Source organism: Pelophylax lessonae (genome assembly GCF_965119305.1).
Source record: "Pelophylax lessonae genome assembly, chromosome: 10".
Lineage (NCBI taxonomy): Eukaryota > Metazoa > Chordata > Amphibia > Anura > Ranidae > Pelophylax > Pelophylax lessonae.
In genome coordinates, this window is record NC_138777.1 from 76746529 (window position 1) to 76770637 (window position 24109).

Consider the following 24109-nt stretch of genomic DNA (forward strand, 5'->3'; position numbering starts at 1 on the left):
ATTTTCTCCCCCTCTTTTGTTTACCTCTTTCTTTTTTTTTTTCAAATATAACTTTATTAGGGCCCAAGAATGGCCAAATCAATCCATTACATTGATTACATACAAGTTAGATAAGGAAAGAGAGAAATAAAAAAAAATGAGTAGTACATTTAAGTAATATACAACATGTCTAACTGTAGGACAGTCTGGAAATACATGATTCATCAATGGGAATATCCATGGGAGGAGGATTTCTGTATCTTGGAGAAGGTATAAGGCCCATTTCACACGGGCTTTCCAATCAGATCCGCTGTCAGTTTTTTCAGGTGGATCTGATCGGATGCTCAATGCATCCCTATGAAGCAGCGGATGTCACCTGCTGCTATCCGATCCGATCCTGTCCGTGAAATCCAGATGGATGGAAATTTTCCATCCATCTGGAGGATCGGATCAGATAGGATCAGATGAAATTGGACAGGCGGTCCGTTTTCATCCAATCTCCCCATAGAGGAGAGTGGGGATCTAAAAGGTCTGTTCATAGTAAGTGGAGATGGACCTGTTATCCGCCTGCTCAGCGGGGTTTGGCGGATCGATCCCCGCTGAGCAAAACAGAGGACCCTAAATCAACTATCAGATGAGCTTTTTTGCCCTTTCCCCATCTTGATTTTCACTCTTCTCTCCTTTCCTTCCTCCTTTTCTTTGTACCTTCCCTTTTTCAAAAGATGGGATGAGGCTTGGGATAAAAAGGAGAAGAACCCCCCCCCCCCCCAAAAAAAAAACCTTTTTTTTTAATCACTTCTGGACCAGAAGATTTTACCCCCTTAATAACCAGGCCATTTTTTGCAATACGGCACTGCGTTACTTTAACCAGCAATTGTGCGGTTGTGTGACACTGTAACCAAATAAAATTGATGTCCTTTTTTACCCCACAAATAGAGCTTTGTATTTGATCCCCTCTGCGATTTTTTTGTGCTATAAACAAAAAAAGAGTGACAAATCTGAAAAAGAATAATATTTTTTACTTTCTGCTATAAAACATTCCCAATAAAAAAATGTAAAAATCAAATTTTTTCATAATTTTAGGCCAATATGTATTCTGCTCCAAATTTTTGGTAAAGAAAATCCCAATAAGTGTATATTGATTGGTTTGCGCAAAGTTTATCGCGTCTACAAACTAGGGGAAAGATTTATGTAATTTTTATGTATTTATTTATTTATGTTTACTACTAGTAATGGCAGCGATTAGTGATTTTTAGCGAGACTACGACATTGCGGCGGACAGATCGGACACCTAAATTACATTTTTGACACAAATTTTTTTAGGGGGGACCAGTGACATTACTACAATAATCAGTGCTAAAAATATGCACTGCTACTGTAATAATGACATTGGTAGGGAAGGGGCTAACACCAGGGGAGACCAAAGGTTTAAATGTGTCTCTAGGGGGTGCTTTCTAACTGTGTGGGGGATGGGCTTGCTGAATGAACACAGAGACCTGTGTTCCTAAATAGGAGGAACACAGGATCCCTGTGTTTATTACTGACAGAACAGCGGTCTGCCATGTTTACAATGACAGACCACCATTCTTTATCCATGGGGAGCAATCGCAGATGCCCTGCGAAAATCGCGACCGCCAGATCCGACAATCAGCGCGTGCGCGCGTCCCCCAGTAGCGGTCCCGCAAAACAATGTACAGTTACGTCTTTTTGTGGGAACAATGCTGACCTCCTGCAGTAAATGTACTGCTGGCAGCCGGCAAGTGGTTAATAGAATGTCTTCCCCGCCTCCTCATGCACGTCACTCGCCTTAGGCGAATGATGTGCAAACTGCCAGCGCTGCCTCCCGGGATATGTATGTCACATATCCCAGCAGAAATAGCTTTTCATCGAGAAGAGGAGGAGGGGGCGGTCCTGTCTGCGTGTCATCGGGAGGCGTGTCGGCTGAACCCAGACAGCTGGCAGCCTAGCAATGACGTCACAGGGAAACATGGCGGCACGGGATTGAGCACTGCCAGAAGAAAAGGAGCTCTCAGCTTGACAACGCTGGATCCGCTGGGTGAGAGAGTATCATAAGTTAGCAGAACTCACCACCAGGTAGGTACGTTTTTGGAAAAAAAAATGGGAGTTGGACGAGGTAAAGTTCCAATTTAGGCCCCTTTCACACATGCGGACCATTCAGATCCGCCTGTCAGTTTTTCAGGTGGATCTGAACGGATGCCCCATGCATCTCTATGGGGCAGCGGATGTCAGCGGAGACATGTCCCCTGACACCCGCTGCCATCTGATTCGATCCTGTCCGTCAAATCCGGACGGATGGAAACCCTATTTTCCATCCGTCCAGCAGATCAGATCGGATGGGATCGGATGAGAATGGTTAGGCGGTTCGTTCTCATCTGATTCCCCCATAAGGGACAGCAGGGATCTGACAGCTCCTCCTCCGCACACAGAGTGGAGACAGAGCTGTCATCCTTCTGCTTATTTGGATCGGCGGATTGATCCCCTGCTGAGCAGAACGGAATGGAGCCGTGTGAAAGGGGCCTAAAGGCGGCTTAGGTAGCCGCCCTAGGGCACCAGGATGGGGGGGGGGGGGGTAAAATCTGAATCCCCAGCCATGTGTAAATTAACAGGAAGCCGCTCAGCACAGAGCACTTCCCATTCATTTACTGCCCAAGGCGGCTGAGGCTGCAAAGAAAAGGAACTGGGAAATCTCTGCCCTCAGTCCCATTCTCTGTCTCAAATTTAGGGATGGGCTCAGGCGTGTTCAGATCCTAGCCCCAAACAACCTAGGCAACCCGCCAGTAAGCCATCACTGCACACTGCCAATTATGAACAGCATCTGTATGTGCAGCTGTGGGCTGGGAAATGCCTCACTGCCTATGATTGGCGGTGTGCAGTGGTGGCTTCTTGGCAGGGTTGCTCAGGTGGTTTGGGTCCAGGATCTGAACATGCCTGAGCCCATCCTTACTCAAAATGAACCTTCGCTTATGTAGATAAAAATCCTTGTACATGCCTTGGCACTAAAATTTCAGAAAACCTCCCGTTCTTCTTATCACCATAATTGAAGGGGAGGGGGGGGGGGGGTGGTGATGGTCAGTAGTACACACAGAGAATTGGGAACTATGCTAATTAGCAGTGCCACTAGCTTTGTGGCGGGATCAGCACTTTTTTTCAGTTGCTTTTATCAGATAAAACAAAAGACTTTTAGTGATATAAAAGTGATGTATTCCAGAGATAAAACTATAATCCTACCACTTTATAAAACTCTGGTCCAACCGCATCTGGAGTATTCCGTCCAGTTCTGGTCGCCAGTCCTCAGGAGGGATGTGTTGGAGCTGGAGAGAGTCCAGATGAGGGCAACTAAACTAATTAGGGGATTGGAGGACCTTAATTATGAAGAGCGTCTGCAATCGCTTGATTTATTCTCCCTGGAGAAGAGACGCCTGAGAGGGGACATGATAGCAATTTATAAATATCTCAATGGTGATCTCAGCATAGAAAAAAAGCTGTTCAGTCGAAAGGATTGCATGAGGACTCGGGGGCATACAATGCGATTAGAGGAGGAGCGTTTTAACCTCAGGCAACGTGGGGGGTTCTTTACTGTTAGGGCTACAAGATTGTGGAATTCTCTACCACAAGTGGTGGTTTCTGCGGTTGGATGGTGGCTTTCAAAAGTTTCTTAGACGTACATCTCAAGGAGAAAAACATTCAGGGGTATGAGAGATGATTACACACACACCTACACAGGTTGAACTGGATGGACTATGGTCTTTATTCAACCTCACCTACTATGTAACTATGTAACTATGTAACTATTTAACAGACAGAAAGGATTTACATGTCATTCAACTAACATTTCAATTAAAGATGAGTTTGTAAAATTTCCATTATCTGTACAATAACTACATAACTATGGCCTACCTTAACAATCCACTTAATTTGTATTCAGTTTTTACATAGATCTAAAGGTCATTGTCCATTCAAAGTGTAATGTATATGGCCAACGTTATAAATGGCCTATTCCTACTAAATATTTCACATCTGGTATAGATTGACCTATCCAGGGCTATCCTAGTGGGAGGGAAGCTAACAATTTTTTTTTGACCATCATTATCACTGATTATGGAACACAGTGTTTGGAAAATCCCTGAGCAACAGGCAGATCTTTCATTTTTCTAACTGAACAGAGGGAAGAAAGTAATTGACCATACCTAACCCTCCTCTGTCTGCCAAGTCACATAGTGGCGTGTTTCAGGGTGGGCAGATAATCTACTGTTCTCAAGGAGATCTCATATCTGCCTCATTTCTATACTTTCAGTTTACTATTTCTTTGAAATGAATGCTTTATATTGTTCATTTATAATTTGAAGATATTTATATAGCACTGATATATGACATATCGCAGTACAAACTGCTTACAAAGCAAGTAAGAAGTACAAGAATATGCTGAAAGGTCACATTGGGGTTGATTTACTAAAACTAGAGAGTGCAAATTCTAGTGCAGCTCTGCATAGAAACCAATCAGCTTCCAGGTATTATTGTCAAAACTTAACCACTTACCGCATACTAACGTAGGTCTACGTCGGTAAACTTTGCGGTAGTGTACCGGGATGATGCCTCTAGCTAGAGGCATCATCCCGGTACCGTGGTTTAGAGCCGACGGTTGGCTTTCCGTCGGTACCGACCGATGCGGCTCGGGAGCCGCTCGATCGGTACCCGGGGGGGCGGGAGGGGACGTCCCCCCCCTCCCGCCGCCTTCCGTGGCTTTGCCCGGGGCTCCCGTTCCACCGGGAGCCCCGAGCACCCAGCCGGCACGTCCGCCGGCTGGATGGAGTCCCGATGAATGCCGGAAACGGCATCGATCGGGTCTCCGATGACGTAACCCGGAGGCGGCGTCCATGACGTCACTTCCGTGTTACTGTGCTGCAAAAGGCGGCAAATTTGAAAAACGGCTGTATGCAAAAATGCCGTTTTCGGCGTTTTGCATACAGGGAAGTGTAGTGGAGGGGTCTAGGGTCTTTTAGACCCTCGATCCCTCCATAAAGTGTACCTGTCACTACATATTGGTGTCACAAGGGATGTTTACATTGCTTGTGACAGCAATAAAAGTGATCAGATTTTTTTTTTTTTAAAACTTTAATAAAGTTAAAAAAATAAATAAAATAAATGGGAAAAAAAAAAAAAAAAATTTAGCCGCCCCTGTCACCGTTAGCTCGCGCACAAAAAAAAACGTATACGGAAGTCGAGCCGCAAATGAAATCGCTGTTCAAACCACACATGTGAGGTATCGCCGCGATCGCCAGAGCGTGAGCAATAATTTAAAAAAAAGAGCTACACTCTAACTCAAAACTGGTAACCGTTAAATAAATTTAAAGCGTCGCAGATTGAGATCTCTATTGACCGTAGTTTGTCGCGATCCCACGGGGGGGCGCAATTTTAAACCGTAACATGTTGGGTATCTATTTACTCGGCGTGACATGTTCTTTCACAATATACAAAAAAAATGGGCTAACTTTACTGTTTAGTATTTTTTAAAATTAGTGAAATGTGATTTTTCAAAAATTTTCCAAAAAAATGGCGCTTTAAAGACCGCTGCGCAAATACCGCGTGATAAAAAATATTACAATGACCGACATTTTATTCTCCAGAGTCTTTGCTAAAAAAATATATATAATGTTTGGGGGTTCTAAGTAGTTTTCTAGGAAAAAATACTGATTTAAACTTGTAAACAAAAAGTGTCCGAAATAGGGCTGGGGCTTAAGTGGTTAACTGAACAAGCTGAAGTAAGAAGATGATTGGCTACCATGCAAAGCTGAACCAGATTCTAAGTGCTCTAATTTTTGTAAAGTGGGGTACACACTATAAGAAAATCGAGCGAGCAATCGTCTGATTTTCCTCGCTGTTTCACAGCAAATCGGAACCGTTGAACGAAAATGCGTACAAAAATTCTGGTACGACAAAGGCTTTTTTGATGTTGTTTATTGTTTCTGATCATGCACATGTCTTTCTTTTCTGATTTTTCTTGTACAAAAATGGTACAGTACACATTAAACGAAAATCATTCTTTTTTTTTTCCGTACGAGAAACATTTTGGAGTTTTTTCCCTTTCGAGAATTTTCATACGAAAATCCAGAATCGGCTGTCGAAAGTTGTGTTGCACATACGAAAATCGTAGGAAAAGTCTCTAGACGGAAATGTTTGCCTTATTTTCTTATAGTGTGTACTAGCCTTTAGCTGTAAACTTCTGTTACAAAGTTGTTGGATAGATAGTAGAACATGACTGTGTAGGATTTGTGTACGTGGTGAGCTGTGTAGGTATACACTCAAAGGGCATATTGTTCAGTTTAGGAGCTGATGGTTACATTTGCACTCTGTATCATTACGGAATACTGTTCACCCCCCCTGGACGTGATGGTCAGAGGTCAGCAGGATGCAGATGCATGAGAACACGCATGTGTACAATGCCAGAAGACACTGAGATTCCTGGGAGTGGACAGGGTGTGCAAGGGACAGCTAATGTCACTGCTGATCAGCTGCCAGTCCTAATTCGTTGGTAACACACCCTTCTGGGGTATTAAAAAGGTCAGAAGCGGAAGTGGGGGGGGGGGGAGTTCCCTTCGGATTTCCTTCTAGAATAAAATACAGCAAGCAATACAAAAGTGACCCTTTGTATGAGAATAAATCAAACCTGCTGTTAGCCACTTTTTTATTTTTATTTTGGTATTAATATAGCACCAGTGGCAGCCTGTCCATTGAGGAGGCAGGGGCGCCGCCCCCCTGTCCATGCCTCCAGCCCCATCCATAATCTACATGCAGGGTCCCGGACGCATGGATTCCAATGGGTTTTTATTTTTTTGAAGCACCTGATTAGAGCCAGAGACTCTAATAGGCTTCAAAAAAGGGTGGGCTCGGGGTGAAGAGCACTGCGCCCTGAGCCCACCCAGTTGTGTGACAATAGCGAATGAATATTCGCTATTGTCAAATGGATTCTCCTCCTGGCCCATCAGGAAGCGGGTCCTAAGACTCGTTTCCCGACTGGCCGAAAGGTGAAGCCATGCTATTGGCCAAGGAGGAGGGAGGAGACGCAGGGGAAGCCCGACCCACGGAGAAGACTGAGGGGGAAGCCGCTGCTGCCACCTCCGCTGCTGCAGCCGCTGCCTGCCAGTCCAGAGTGAGTGAGCTGGTGACCGGGGGGTGGGCATGGTGTGTGAGCTGGTGTGGTCGGGAGGGTATGGTGTGGTTCGTCTGCCGCCCCCCCGGCCCATGGAGCACTAGCCGCCACTGTATAGCACCAACAATTTATGTAATTTATGTAGCTCCTTACATACTGTACATTCACATCAGTTCCTGTCCTCAAGGAGCCTACAATCTAAGCTCATGCTCACTGTCCAAATCTTGCCGCCTCAACCTCCTTAACATCTCCAAAATACGCCCCTTTCTAACCAATGACCCAACAAAGCTCCTAGTTCACTCCCTGGTCATCTCACGCCTCGACTACTGCAATTCCCTTCTCATTGGCCTACCTCTACACAGGCTATCCCCCCTTCAATCCATCATGAATGCTGCTGCCAGACTCATCCATCTTACCAATCGCTCAGTGTCCGCTGCTCCTCTCTGTCAAGCCCTCCACTGGCTTCCACTCACCCAACAAATTAAATTCAAAATACTAACAACATCTTACAAAGCCATCCACAGCTTAGCCCCCAGCTACATCACTAGCCTAGTCTCAAAATACCAACCTAATCGCTCTCTTCTTTCCTCTCAAAACCTCCTGCTCACTAGCTCCCTCGTCACCTCCTCCCACGCTCGCCTCCAGGACTTTTTCAGAGCCTCTTTAATCCTATGGAACTCCTTACCCCAATCTGTCCGATTATCTCCTACTCTATGAGCTTTGGACAATCCCTGAAAACCCTTCTCTTCAGAGAAGTCTATCCTACCCACACCTAACAACTGTACTTCCATTTTCTTCATCAGCCCATCCCTCACAGTTATTGCCTTTTGTTTCACTTGACCCTCCCTTCTAGATTGTAAGCTCCAACGAGCAGGGCCCTCTAATTCCTCCTGTATTGAATTGTATTTTAACTGTATTGTCTTCCCTCATATTGTAAAGCGCTGCGCAAACTGTTAGCACTATATAAATCCTGTATAATAATAATAATGCTCTTAGTTGATTGGTTAGCTCTAGCTCTGACTCAGTGGACAGTGTGTTGGACCTCTGCAGAGAGACTGCTGCTTCCACACAAAAAACAAGGGTCCTACTTTACAGCAGGCTGACAGATGACAAGCTTTTCTACTTAAGCTGTGTTTGCTTTCTGCGGAAAACCAACTATAAGGCCCTTTTCTCATGGGACGGATCCGCTTGGCAGACTCGGCTAGCTCAGCGGTGAGCACTCCGTTGATCCCCGCTGAGCAGGCGGATGACAGGTCCATCTCTGCTCACTGTGTAGAGACGGACCTGTCAGAGTCCCGCTCTCCTCTATGGGGAGATCAGATGAAAACGGATGAAAACGGAAATCTCATCCAATCCGACCCGCTGGACAGATGGCAAATGTATCCCCATACGTCTGTTTTAAGCGGATCTTGTCGGATCGGATGACAGACGGGTGTCAGCGGGCACATCTCCACTGACACCCGCCTCCCCATAGAGTAGAATGGGTGGCCTGACCAGGTTTGCCTGAAAAACAGACAGGCGGACCTGATCGGTCAAATCGCGTGAAAGGGGTCTAAGACTCTGCACACCTTTTATTTTGATACAATTGGAATCTAGCTGATTAAACTGAAATTTTGTGGTACAGTTCTATAAAGAGAGCGGCTGATGTGCACTATCCTTCCAATGTGTTTATTGGTTGTAAAAAGTTTATTTGATGGTCTGACTGTACTTAAAGTAGAACTATAGGCAATACTTTTTTTTTTTTTCATTTTAGATGAGCAAGGGAGCGTTATAATTTTTTTTCTTTTTTTCACCACCTGTGTTCCTTTGCAGAGATTTACCTTCACTTCCTGTCTCATAACCAAACAGGAAGTGAGAGGAGATCCCTGCAACTTAAAGAAGAACTTTGGGGAATAAAATATTTTCCCATGCAGTGAAACTGGGCCCGCACTGCATGGGGTAACTGCTTGGTTTGTCTAGGGGATTTCAGAGCAGAGATATACTTACCTAATCAGCCGATTATCTGAGCGCAAGACCAGTCCCGCCACTCCTGTCGCCCTGCACGCCAGCGGTCCTGAGAATGGACTGTTCCTGATGTCGTCACGCCCATACACCGGCTTTGGATGTGTGGACAGCAGGAACAGTCCACTGCTAGATGTGGGGGAGCGCAGTTTTCCAGAGGATCAGAGGACCTGGTAAGTACTGCTTTTCCTTGTGCCCCTAAACAAAACAAGCAGTTAACCAATGTAGTACTGGCAGAGCCCCAATGCATGGAAGAATACAATTTTTTCATGGAGTTACGCTTTAAGGGAATTCTTTGGACACCCCCAGGTCACCAGAACTAGGGATGATCGAACTTTTGAAAAGTTCGGTTCGGCCAGAACATCCAAACTTCCCGAAAGTTCGGCCCGGATTTCAGAACCCCATTGAAATAAATGGGACCCGAACTTCGGTAATCAAAAAACACCATTTTTAAGCCCTAAAACCTAATAAATGCCCCTAAAAAGTGCCTAGGGTTCTGGGTCATGCCCCATTAACTATTAATCACATAAAAAAAAGTTCTTAAAAATTGTCATTTTTGATAAAAAAGCCAATTATTGGAAAAAAAAAGAGAGATTTTTTGATTTTGACTTTGGATTTAGTATCTGGGGGGGTCTAAAAAGTGTACATGTGAAGTTTCAGCTCTGTAGCATGTCCAGAACCATGAAAAAAAAAAGATAATTTTTCAGTAGAACAGGGATGTGGGACCCTCCTTTAACACCTATATGATCTTTTTTTCTGGTTCTGGACATGCTACAGAGCTGAAACTTCACAGGTACGCCTGTTAGACCCCCCAGACACAAAATCACACAAAAAAAGTTCTTAAAAATTGTCATTTTTGATAAAAAAAGCCAATTATTGAAAAATTAAAAAAAAGAGATTTTTTGATTTTTACTTTTGATTTAGTATCTGGGGGGTCTAAAAAGTGTACATGTGAAATTTCAGCTCTGTAGCATGTCCAGAACCATAAAAAAAAAAGATTGTTTGTATTAGAAAACTTTCAGCACAGGAGGTTGGCTTCGCTGCTGTAACACCTTGCCGGTTTAATAGAAGGCATTTTTTTGGGTTCTTTGCAGTCAGGAAAAACATCTGAACTTGTGTATAGTGGTACTATGCACAAGTTCAGATGTTTTGCCTGCCTCCAAAAACCCCCCAAAAATGCCAGCAAAAACACACCTGGGCATTTTTTTTTTTGACGCTAGCGTTTTTTTTTGGCATTTTTTGGGGTTCTTTTGAGGCAGGCAAAACATCTGAACTTGTGTATAGTGGTATATATACACACATAATTATATGTATATAGACACCTAGCCATATATAGGTGTGATAGTAGCAGAAATATATTACTGTAAATGATTTCATTAGCGCAAGCATATATTTCTGCTACTATCACACCTATATATGTCAAGGTGTGTATATAAATATATGGATGTGTGTATATACACCACTATACACAAGTTCAGATGTTTTGTCTGCCTCCAAAACCCCCCAAAAAATGCCAGCAAAAACAACCCTGGGCATTTTTTTTTTTGACGCTAGCGTTTTTTTGGCATTTTTTTGGGTTCTTTTGAGGCAGGCAAAACATCTGAACTTGTGTATAGTGGTATATATACACACATAATTATATGTATATAGACACCTAGCCATATATAGGTGTGATAGTAGCAGAAATATATTACTGTAAATGATTTCATTAGCACAAGCATTTATTTCTGCTACTATCACACCTATATATGTCTAGGGGTATATATACAGACATATATGTGTATATATACCCCCTATACACATGTTCAGATGTCATGTCTGACATCAAACATGTCCTCAAAAAAGCACTGGCAGTGGCAGCCCCTGCAGCATAAAAAATGCTTGGCTGGTGAGAAGCCATATTCCTGTGCCGAAGCAATTCAGAGAAATGATCATTTCTCTATAGCGGTCACCCTGCTATGGAAGGGTTTTGTCACCCTGCCATAGCAGTCACTGCCAGTTCACCCTACACTACACTACGGTCCCCTTACACTTAACACTTTCCCTACAGAAACTAAATTTTTGAAGCTAACTTAAGTGTAAAGGAGCACTCTAACTACACTAGATATCCCTTTCCTCACACTAATAAATGCTAAATGACACTTTTAAAGTAAAATTAACAGAACTGCTTCCATTCTCATCCATGTCCAGTATAACAATGCTAGGAATATGGCGGGGGCGATCTTATATACTGGGGGGCGTATTCACTAATGATTGGTCTAGGGAATGATTGGCTTTTGCTAATGGTTCTGGTCCAATCACAGGCTTTTAAAGCCCATTTCCTGAAGCATTGCATTTTGGGCGGTTCTGGTTGCCGAATTCCGAACTTTTTGGGCAAAAAGTTCTAAATTCGGCCGAACCTCGAACACCCAATGTTCGGGCCGAACCGATGGTCAACCCGTACCGTTCGATCATCCCTAACCAGAACTACTTTTATGGGGACAACCCAAAATTTGGGGTTTTCTTTTACATCACTTTCAATGATAATGGTAAACAGGACAAATGGAGAGGAAGAATCTCCTTAACAGGGGCACAGACAAAAAGCAATAAAAACCTGACAAGCATTCTAATCTCTCTCCACTCTATCCAAAACTAAAAAAAGTTTCACCTTATAATTTAATGTAACCATATCAAGTTTATGTGTATTGGTATTTTAAATGCTGATTCACAGTAAATTATACAATAATTGCATTGTTGTGAAATATAAAATTGCTGAAATTTAATGTTATATTATTCTATAAATAATGTGGTTCTAGGATTCATTTCCTGATGCTTTGACAGCCAATCAGATTCCAGTTGTCATTTTCTGGTAAATGAAAATAAAAGGTATTATAATGGGCAATATATAGGGCTGTCAATTCTTAGTTTAATAAAATTCGGGGGAAAAAATGTTTTTTTAATAAATCTCCCCATTGAGTCAAAGGTTTAGAAAAGGTATATCGATGGATCCTTTTGACTTTTCCCCAACTTTCCTGATTTGCATACTTACTCCAGGTCAAAAAGTACCGTATTTAGGCCAATGAGTCAAATTATTTTCAGATAGCTGTTACTATTGGAAGGAAAAAACAATCATGGCAGAGCCTGGATGCCCAAATTTGGTTGAGTATGGAGAATAAAGACAGTGATGGAGCACTCAAAGCTTCTCAACTTTCCTCCAAAATAAGGCTCATTACTGGAAAAAATGGTAAAAGCAACCGATTCCTGAGGTTTGAACTGATCACTGGGGCCTTGAGGGCATTAGATCCTCCAGCACTGGCAATACTTTCCTATTGGTCTTCAGGGAAGATTATACAAGTAGCTGAGCAGTGTTCTTATTTAGTGTTATTGTATTCTCTTGTGTATGACAGATTGACCACTCAGTGGAGTGTGGAAGATGAGGAGGAAGCAGCACGGGAGCGTCGTAGAAGAGAGAGACAACAGCAAGAGGGATGTGAAGGACAGTCTCCAGACAACCTAGATGATGAAAACTGCATGCAGACAGATAACCAGTAAGAGTGTGCATAAAATTCACTCTCTGTTCCTTACAATGCTCTAAGGCCAGCCATACACTGTGCAAATTTTGTAGATACCCCCCCCCCCTCCCCAACAATAGTGCTGACAGTGAAATCCCTCCTGCCAAGCTTTTATTTGCCACTTACACTTATGACACTGGCAGGGAAGGGGTTAACATCAGGGGCGATCAATGGGTTAAATGTGTCCCTAGGTGGTGCTTTCTAACTGTGAGGGGAATGGACTTGCTGGATTAACACAGAGACCTGTGTTCCTAAATAGGAGAAACACAGGAGCCCTGTGTTCATCACTGACAGAACAGCGGTGTGCCGTGTTTACATCTGCAGACCGCCGTTCTGTCTTCACGGGAAGCGATCACGGGGCCCACCTGTGACGGCGCACACGGCGCATAGCTGTCTCATAAAGCAATGTGCAGGTACGTCGTTTTCATGGGACAGAGCTGACCTGCCGCAGTATAAGTACGGGGGCTGGTCGGCAAGTGGGTAAAGGACTTACAAAACTTATCTGAAGAGTGCTGTCTTCATTATGATGCTAGATGCAGACTTAAAGTGGAAGTAAACCTTTTCTGTAAACTTGTACCTACAGGTAAGCCTACTTACTTGTAGGTTTTATGAATGTCTCCTAAACCGTGCAGGTTGAGGAGATATTAACACTACATGCAGCCGGTGATCTCACCAGGGCATGCGCTCTGAAGAGACAGTATACCTGTGCTGTCCCTTCAGAGCTCCATCCTGCAGTTCACGACCCCCACACGTATGCGCGGGAGTGATGTGCAGCGCAGGCAATCAGACAGTTGGAGGATGCAAACCCAAAAGGAAGGCCGGGTAAAGATGGAAGCGCCTGTCAGCACTGCAGGGCGTTGTTCTAAGGTAAGTATTTCATAAAGTGCTTGTACGCAATGCTTACTAGCACAATATGCCTTTAAATTGCAAGGTCTAAACAAAAAAAAAAAAGAAAAATTGGTGCGTTTTACTACCGCTTTAAGCCTAGTATGCACTATGGGAAAATCGGACGACCAATCATTAGATTTTTCATAAAAGTGCATATCATGATGTTGTCGGTATGGTATTGACTTGTATGAAAATTTTCGGCCGATAAAGCCAAGCATAGGCAAACGTAGCTACGTACTAGCGTAATAGAAGAAGTGTAGGGTTGTTCTCTGCTTCTGAGCATGCGCATTTTTTTCTATTCAATTATTTCCGTATGATTATTGTACACATTGAACCAAAATTGGACGTTGTGTTAATTTACATTAAAAATTTTCCAGCCTGCAATTTAAGTTTTTGTTGTCCGAAAAGTCGGATATGATCTTCTTATCGTGTGTATGGGCCTTAAGGCTTCTGCAAGGAGAGGGATGCATGGTTTAGAAGTGTGGAGGAGGTGTACTTAGGTTTTCATAGGGCAGTGATGGTGAACCTTGGCACCCCAGATGTTTTGGAACTACATTTCCCATGATGCCCATCTACATTGCAGAGTGCAAGCGCATCATGGGATATGTAGTTCCAAAACATCTAGGGTGCCAAGGTTTGCCATCGCTGTCATAGGGTAACTCAGGGGGGTCAGTTTGAAGGTGGCAATGCCAATCAGTCAAGAAATATAGTAAAATGTAGGCTGCAGTCGCTGGCCTCTCCTGAAAATACTAGGTGTCATGCAGTGGCTTCAAAAATTTTAAGTCGCTGACCCAAAATAAAAATGCAAATCAGGAAATCTCCATTCACTCTGACTTTCTAATCTGTGTGTTTGTTTTGGGTCAGCGACTGTAGGAGGACTGGGCCAGGGGGCAGGGGGGCAATTGCCCCCCCGGCCGCTCTGATGCTCCGTAAAAAGGCTGCACTGCTTCTGCCACAGACATGCCTAAAGGAGCTCGCACATGTGCAGTGGGAAAAACTCTAGCTGCTGTCTTTTAATAACCAGGCACTCACCTGTCCCCCGATCCAGCAGTGCACTCACCCCAGCTGTTTTGTCCCCGTGTCCTCCCTCAGCGGCGCATAAAGATTTTAGCTTTCAAAACATTCATTTGATTTTCTAATGGTTAGTGGGGTCAAATCAATTTGTTTTTATCAGTAGTAACGAGAACATTGGAAGGAGCAGGATGAAAGATTTTTCTCAAACGAAAAAATTCTAACTGTGAATGTGGTTTTTATTTGGGAAAAATCACACATATTGTAATGAAACTGTGATAGCATGCTAAATAGGGCTTATATGCGATGACTGACATTGCATGTGATTCGCAGCGCACTGCTCTGCAAATCACATGCGATGCGAATTCAGCCATACAGATCTGAATTCGGACCAAACTCGCGCAGGTCCCTTTTTTGCCATTGGCTGATACACTGATCAGGATTTGGTCGGCTGCTGGTTTTCCAGCATGCGCATCCGACAGAAGCCAGCCAAACGGCCGGCTTCTGTCTGACAGACCGACATTCACGGCCGGCTTCTGTCTGACAGACCGACATACACACGGGCAGAATGTGGGCCATTTTTTTTTGTCTCCTGACATTCTGCCCATGTGTACAGGACTTAACAGAGATCTAGCTGAAAAGAAATCAGAAGTCAATCAGAACCTGCCTGCCTTGGTGAAGTAACAATCATCTGACAGCGTACGGCCATATGTTTGTTGCTGGACATTTGTTTGGAGATACCAGATCATTTGTTGAGTCTTAAAAAAAAGATTTGCTCATGTTTGGCCAGCTTATCTCAGCCTTGCGGACTTCCAGGAATTGGAAACCTGCAGCTTTTTGTGGTCTTTGAATACTAATCTCTTGTTTGTATTTGTATCAAGTTAAAATGAGATTGCGGAATCATCCTTCCTAGTTTGGGGAATTCTTCTCCCATGTGTTGTCAAGCTGGGAAATGGCTTGTTTGCTATTATTGTGTGCGTGATTGCTTAATCCGCAGCTGCAGTTCCAGGCGGTTGTCTCCAGAAGTTTTCCACGACTTTCTTTCTTTATGAACCAACATACAAGTCCAGATCTTTGAGACTCGATTCACACTAGCGCGACTTGTCAGGCGACTTGTCAGCCTGACAAGTCGCGCTCCCTCGCGGTCCATTGACTGCTACAGGACCCGTTCTAATAGGAGCGACACAAGTCGCTCCGACTTAGAAAAAGGGTCCTGTACTACTTCGGGGCGACCTCGGAGCGACTTGCATTGACTTCCATTATGTGAAGTCCATGCAAGTCGCTCCGAAGTCGTGGTGCATGGGAATGCACAAGTCGCCCCCGAAGTAGTAAGGAGTCGTGCCACCCCAGTGTGAACCGAGAAGTGTATTTCCACTTTGCTTACATTATCCTTGTTACATGTTCTTGTAAACATTTTAAAAAATGCTACCCTTTTTTTTCCTTGCATGATTTCCCTGATATGTAATTTTCAGAAGGGGGCTGTAGATTAGTCCCGGTTCACACATATGAGATGACAGACATTGCATGTAAATCACATGCAAAGTCTGTGCATTGCGAATTCAGCCATACAGATTTTATGGCTGAATTCGCATCACATTCGGACCAAACTCGCACAGGACAGAGGATCGTATGGGTGTTCACACCTATGTGACCTGATTCATGTCCGAATTGACAGCTCACACTGCAGTATGCGAACTGGTCTAGGGGTGTTGTTAACCTTGTATTGACACCCCCAGCGATTCGCATTTGGCAGCGTGAACTGCCTGTGAGTTGAGTGCGATGCGGGAACCCACAGTGGATTCGTAAGGTTCCCGCAATCGCATATGTGTGAACCGGCCCCTAATGTTTAATCTTATTAACCCTGTCTTTACTTGTATTCACACTTCTTCATTATCAGGTGTAAACCATATTTGAACACTGTACCAATAAAGGGTTAAAAAAATGTGAAACCCGCCCTCCTGCACTGTATGTTAATAAGATATAGCTCACCCTGTGTGGGGACACTGTAAGATTGTTGTGACCTTCTTAAGCTTAATAAAAGAAAATAAATACACCACAATTGTGGGTCAGTAAGGCTACATTCACACCTGAGCGTAGCGTTTTTGCGCGTTTTTTTACCGCAATTTTACCGCGATTTTTACCGCGTATTACAGGCGTTTTTACAGGCGTTTTTTGTGCAGGCGTTTTTTGTGCAGGCGTTTTTAGATTGAATAGAGACCAATGGAAAACGCCTGTAATCTGCCCAAAAAGAAGCTCATGTACTTTTTTGAGCGTTGGGCGTTTTGCTCACAGCGTCAAAACGCTCAGATGTGAACAGGGGCCATTGAAATGAATAGGATTTGTCTTGTTGGGCGTTTTGAGAGCTGATCCTAGAGCAGAAAAACTCCCCAAAAACGCCCCAAAACGCCTACATGTGAACGGAGCCTAAGCTGGGATATATTACATTATTATTCTTGAGTTTAGCTATACTTTTGGCTTCGGGAACTTTTTGTGTTTACCAACAAAGATGCCTGAGCGTGGTCAGATTGTCCCTTTACGTCTAGTCCAGGGGTCTTCAAACTATGGCCTTCCAGTTGTTCAGGAACTACAATTCCCATCATGCCTAGTCATGTCTGTGAATGTCAGAGTTTTACAATGCCTCATGGGATGTGTAGTTCCCCAACAGCTGGAGAGCCGTAGTTTAAGGATCCCTGCTCTAGTGTATATGGCCAGCTTTAGACGTGACCATTGGATAGACCAGTGTTTCTCAATCTTTTTTCAGTCAAGGCACCCTTTCAAATGATGGATAGTCTCGAGGTTCCTCATTCTAAAATGTAAAAACTATTCCAATGGTTTTACACGATGCAGCAAAATCAATACACGTAGGACACCCAATGTTAGAGGTGGTTTATTCTTCCAAAGCAAATACACTTTTGCACACTGGTACAGACTAGTATTCCAGTGTTTATCTTCTCTCTCAGTTTTTCTCCATCACTTAGCTAATGAGACCCTAATGCTGAAGAAGAGGGGCAGGAGAGGGTCAAACAAGGATGATATGCAGGCAACTGGCATCCTCCTTATCAACTGATGATGTCATTGGTCGTTGGCAGCTAAAATGTTGTAATGGTGCAAAATGAAAACCCATTGCTTTGTGTAACTAAAGGGCAGGTTTCATCCACCTACTGGCTTGTATACATTTTTTGGGCAATTTCTAGGCATTTTGCCAAGGCACCCCTAAAGAAACATCAAGGCACCCCAGAGTGCCTGGGCACCCTGGTTGAAAAGGGCTGGGGTAGACCTTGTATGAATGCACAGAATTCCCTGTCAATTTTTTGTGTGCTTAGATTGTGAATAAATGTAATGGAAGAACCCAACCCATATGCCCACATCTCCCTGTGGTCATCATATAACTGTTTCTATTTTCTTCTGGCATGCTCTGAAAGTTTACTAGGAGTGCACACCTAGATGGCCAAATCCATTAAAGGCCAAGTTGTAAGACAAGGCCCAGACAGTTCAAGCAACTCTTTACATGTTCATTATGGCCAAAATGCGTGTGTGTGTGTGTATGTGTGTGTATATTCGCAAATACAATTGTTTTAAATGCTACATTTTTAGGATTAGATAAATACGGTCATTGCAACGCAATTTACAATGAAATTCTATGAAAGCTCCACAAATACAGTATGTAAACATACAACCTCAACATACACACATGTAAACAACTACGCCCCCCATATAAAAAGCCAAAAGGAACCCCTACCATAGCAACAAAGCCAAGTCACTTACAGCTAGATAATATTATTCAAAATTCCCATGTAGGGCCTTCATAGCTCTTAGAAAGTAACTTTCCTTGAATTGGTTTGTCCTCACCTTTATATTTCTGAACATCCTGCCAGATGGCAGTAATTCAAAAAGACAGTTTCCAGGTTGGGACGGGTCACTCACTATTTTGCCTGCCCTGCTGACACAATGGGACTTGTAAATTTAATTCAGAGAATTAATCTGCAGCCTACCTTTATTATTTCCTGAAGGGAAGCCTTTTCTGAAAGTGTGCAGTTGGAGTACCAGGCTAAAATGCAGTATGTCAGCACACTCTCAATGGAGGAGGAATAGAAGGATTCCAAGATGTTTTTCCCCAGGCCATGTTTCCTCAGAAGTCTCAAAAACGATAAACTTGGCTGACACTTCTTGGCAACAGCTGTCAAGTTCGATGACCAGGATACATTTTCTAAAAAATGAATACCTAAAACCTTAAAAGCAGATACCCGCTCTACAAATTCTCCTCTGATGTAGAGTGGAATCATGTCACTCATACTCTTCCTAAAATCAATAAATAATTCCTTGGTCTTCCCAGTGTTTAGGGACAAATGTTTTGCCTTATATCACTCTACTAGATTAGCTACCTTTTCCCTGTAATGCTTCTTATCCCCTCCTGTGATGCAACCTACTATGGTGGTATCATCTGCAAATTTGGTGATACAATCACAAGTGTATAGAGAGTAAAGCCTAGCACACACGGGCTGAATGTCGGGGGGCATCGGATGATTCAATAGAAACCGGCCGCCATTCGTCCCGTGTGTACTGCAGCCGGCCAGACAAAAACATGACCGAAAAAAGTCTGCCCATTGCGGTGACTAAAGTGTTCTGGCAGGGGGGCTGTCCCCATGTCAGAACACAATAGCACAGCAGGGGAGATCGCTGTACTAACATTGCATAGTTAGTTCAGCAGCTCCCTCTGAGCTGTCAGTTTATTTTTTGTTCAGCCCTGCTGGGTTAAACGAAAAAAAAACAAAAAACGAATAGTGTGTATAAGGTTTTGTTAAGCTTTATAAGCTTGTCTGAGAATTTTAAAAAAGGGGGCGGAGAGCTGAAGTTACACTCTGCCAAATTCAGTGAGCAGAGCTCTGAGAGCTGATTGGAGGGAAGGGGCACACCTCCCTCTACTCAGAACGCAGGAACAAAGCTAAGGCTGTCAATCATCTGGAGCTCCCTCCCCTGTCACCTTTTTTCTCTTGGTGTCAGGAAAAATCATCATAAGTGATTCATGCTGATAGCAGAGGAACAAAGCAATAGGTAGAAATGGCACTTAGTGTTTTTTTTATGAAATCTTTATTTGGGTTTAAAAATAAAAAATGAAACATAGATCAGCATAACAGGCATAAACATCATGTCCCATAAATCAAAGCATGTTCACAAGACACTTAGTGCTTTTAATTGAGACAGATACACACTATAGCATGATATGCTTTGTTCATATTTAATGTCTGAGGTTTACAACCACTTTAAAGTTTTATGTTATATATAATGTCTGGGTACTCTAACTTCTCTTTCTCTTTGCACCCTCAATTGCTTGATATGGATGACCAATTGTCGAAGCCATACAACAACATGTAATTGTTGTCTTAATTATGGCTTACACATTTCCGGGACAAACCCTACTTTCCTAGACCCCTAAAGAAGATGGTTTGCCCTCTAAATGCGTATTCCATGATTTACATTTAAGGAAGTGATTACCGTATATTCATTGAAGGAGTTTTTTTTTACAAACAAGGTTACTCTTTATTGAAAAACAAGGAGGAAACATACAGAATACAACAAAAAGTGTAGCCAGTGTACATCATCACATAGGAGGGGAAACAGGTTTACAGGTAGAAGAAGCAAGCATTCAGGGGGGGTACCCCAAATAACATGAAATACACAGAAGATACCATAAGCAGAATACAAGAGAGTGTGGGCAAACATGGCAATAAAAATTACACACAAATAGTCTTTAACAATCCAACCAGGGTTGCCAGATTTTCTCATACTTCTGGGGGCAGTTTCTATTGATATAGGTGAGTTTATACATTGGGAGGGCCCCGTTAACCAGGGCCTCCCACAAGGCCGTCGGGGGGGGGGGGGGGAGAGACCTAGCGTAGGACAATCTCCTTCTTAGCATAATAAAGTAGCAGGGAAATCAGTAAGCGAACACCGACCTCCAGAACTCAGCCACCCGTGGGCATGTCCAGAACATGTGGAAGTACAAATCCTCTGCGGTATGACATTTAGGGCAGGTAGCTGATCTTGCAGGGTACACTCTGTGCAGTCTCTGAGGGGTGAAATACACCCTGTGGAGGAACTTTGTTTGGATTAGTTTATCCCTAGACGCTATCACCAATTTGGAACAGTTCCCCAGGCAGTCTTCCCAGTCCTCCCTATTCAGGTCAGGTATGTCCGTGGACCACCGCTGCCAGAGACGCTCCAGCGCAGGTGAGTCCGTGGTCAGCAGGGTAGCATAAATGGCCGATAACGGCTTAGGCAATTCAGGCTGCACCAACACATCTTTCAAACGGTCAGTCTGTAGAACAGGAGTAACAGGGAACTGAGCCCTGATCGCATCGCCTCAGATGCAGATAGCGGAAGCCTATCCTTCGGGGCAAGGCAAACGAGCACTTTAGGTCCAGGAGTGTACGGAGCATCCCAAGGGGCATGATATCCCGAAGCCGTTGTATACCACACCGGGCCCACAGCTGCGGATCAGGAAGCATCCGCAGATGGGGCAGCGAAGGGTTGCCCCACAGAGGATGATAGGTATTGGGTTGGAGAAAATGTGCCTGAGCTGCCGTCCAAATCCGCAGGGTCACTCTAGTGGGGAGAGGGAGGCACATAGCGACCCACATAGCGACCCCGAGCCTCGATAGGCCAGATTACCGAGCCCAGCCAGGGGGCCCAGGAAAGCCGCCTCAAGGCATATTGCCGCAATCGACCGGGAACCCGAGAACCAGCAACGAATGGTTACCAACATGGCCACCCAAAAATACAATCTAAAATTAGGGAGGGCCAAGCCCCCCGAGGTAACCGGGAGTTGCAGAGTAGACCAGGCCAAGCGGAACTGCGCCCCAGCCCAGAGAAAGGAGCCAATACAGCCCTCCAAGTCCCGAAAAAAGGTGCTAGGGATCCACGAAGGGGAGTGACGAAAAACATAAAGGAATTTCGACAAAAAAAAAACATTTTAATGATATTAATTCGGCCCAGGACATTCAGGGGCAAGGTAGCCCAGTCAGCACAGTGTGCATGCAGACGGTTCAAAATCGGTAGAACATTGTTACTAAAGTACGCCTTGAGATCCTCAGTGACTCTGACTCCAAGATATTCAAATTCCTCAACCCACAGCAGAGGGGTAGGAGCCGCCAGGGCCTTGGAATCAGGGTCCAGTGGAAATAGCACGGACTTACCCCAGTTGATCCAAACACCCGAGTAACCACGGTAAGTCTCAAAGATGGTCAGGGCTGCCTGCAAGGAGGAGGCCGCGTCAGCCAGGTACAGGAGAGTGTTGTCCGCATACAGGGACACCTTCTCCTCAAGGGGGCCGATCTGCCAACCCTGCACATCCCCGGAATTACGGAGCAGGATAGCCAGCGGCTCCAGCACCAGGGCAAAGAGCCCCGGCAACAGGGGGCACCCCTCATTGAAGGAGCTTGACAGTTGGTCATCTGTATTCAGAGGATCAAATGAGTATCACCTCAAATGGAACCTTATTTTATGAGCTTTTGTTTTGTACTTTTGGAGGTATAATGAAGTTCACTTTTAGATATCAATTTATACCAATGCACTTTCTATTTATTTTATAGTGCTGTATGTTTCACTGTCCTGTAAAAAAAAAAAAAAAAATTATAATTAATTAAGAAAAAAAAGAGATCTTTCTGTTTTTCTGCAGATGGTCTATCCTAGAAGTGCAGATGTGAATAGTTTTCTATGAAGTCATACTCATGTTTTGTGGTTTTCAGTGTGGGGCTAAAGCCAGCTGGTCCTTGGGAGACGGAGGAGGATGAGGGATTCAGTGACTGGTCTCAGAAACTGGTGCAGAGGAAGCTAAGAGGAGCTGCGCAGGCCGCAGAGGAGCAAGAAGAGCCCAGATTTACAGACGAGGAACAGACAGAGCAGACCAGAGGCACGGAGGAGCTCCATACATACAACACAGAAGCACAGGTGGAGGAAGAAGATGAAGGGACAACCCGCAATGAAGAAGTAGAGGTACTGGAACAACGGAAAACAACTCTGAGGAGGTTTCATTGCTGTAGGGTGACCATACATTTTATTGAGAGTAGTCAGAAATAAAAAGACAACCTAACTTCTCTAAACTGGTTTTAAATTAACAATCTGTCAAACTCTGGTGGTTGAGTGAGGTCTTGCTTGACAGAAGCTCAATTTCCAGCAATTACTTTAGATTATATTTGTGAGTGAGTCCCAGTGGACAAAAATAGTTGATATTAAAAACTGCCACATGCATGGTCAGCTTTAAAGTAGAACTATGAGCAAAACTTTTTTTCAATTTTGGATAGAGAAAGGGAGGGTTATAATCCTTGTCGGATGTGTTTTCGCCATCTGTGTCCCATTGCGGAGATTTTCCTTCACTTCCTGTCCCATAGCCAAACTGGAAGTACTAGGAAATTCCTGCAAATTCAGGGAATTTCTTGCAGACCCATAGGTCACCAGAACTAGTGTCCCCATTGGAAGATTTCCCCTCTATTACTTTTCTGGGGACAACCCAAAATTTAGGGTTTTCTTTTAGTTTCACTTTCAATGAAAATGGTAAACAGCAGAAATAAAAAGGGGGAATCTCCTTACGGGGGCACAGAAAGCAATAAAAACTGACAGGGGATCTAATCTCTCTCCACTCTATCTAAAACTTAAAAAAAGTTTTGCCTTTAGTTATACAGTAAAACCTTGGATTGCGAGCATAATTCGTTCTGGAAACATGCTTGTAATCCAAAGCACTCTTATATCAAAGCGAATTTCCCCATAAGAAATAATGGAAACTCAGATGATTCGTTCCACAAGTCCTTCAGTTTATAGTCTATATACAAAGATTATAGCAATGTGATAGGTTGTGTAACCATAAAATGTCTATCCACAATATGCAGCCTTTCCAAGGGGATTAGAAGCCAAATCTAGCAGAGCTACATAATATAAGAGAGATGAGAGGCACCTCTAAGTGTAGCAATATGGTTACATTTAAGGTTCAACATTTAGCAACTCACATGGTTAATGATTAAAATAGGCACATCTAAGGATGCAGGCATCCGGGGTAAAGCTGTCCACATAGACCATCTTCTAAACCACCGGCTCTCACCACTGTCAGTCTGCAATCCTGACCGGTAAGAATAGCCTGCAGTAGAGTGATCTGAAAGTGAGGCTTTGAATCACTCATGGAGTGCAGCGGGGAATGGATGATGAAGATGGCTGTGCACAGGATGGTCTATGTGGACAGCTTTACCCCAGATGCCTGCATACTTAGATGTGCCTGTTTTAATCATCAACCATGTGAGTTGCTAAATGCACTTTAGAGGCTCCTCTCTTCTTTTTTTATACATGATGCTACTTGTATATCAAGACATCGCTTGTATATCAAGTCAAAATTGATTTAAAAAATTTGCTTGTCTTGCAAAGCGCTCTCAAACCAAGTTACTCTCAAACCAAGGTTTTACTGTACTTTAGGTTGATTCGTATGCACAACACGACAGTGCCAACAGAGTAGAAGGATGAAGGATGG

General features: G+C 43.8%; 1 protein-coding gene across 1 annotated transcript in view; it reads left to right on the forward strand.

The window, feature by feature from the left end:
* LSP1 (lymphocyte specific protein 1) overlaps positions 1–24109 on the forward strand; it is a 158506-nt gene that overhangs the window by 90570 nt on the left and 43827 nt on the right. The window contains exons 2-3 of the mRNA XM_082269886.1: positions 12535–12675; positions 22344–22590. Of these exons, the coding sequence (XP_082126012.1) occupies positions 12535–12675; positions 22344–22590 (388 nt within the window). The remainder of the gene's footprint in view (positions 1–12534; positions 12676–22343; positions 22591–24109) is intronic.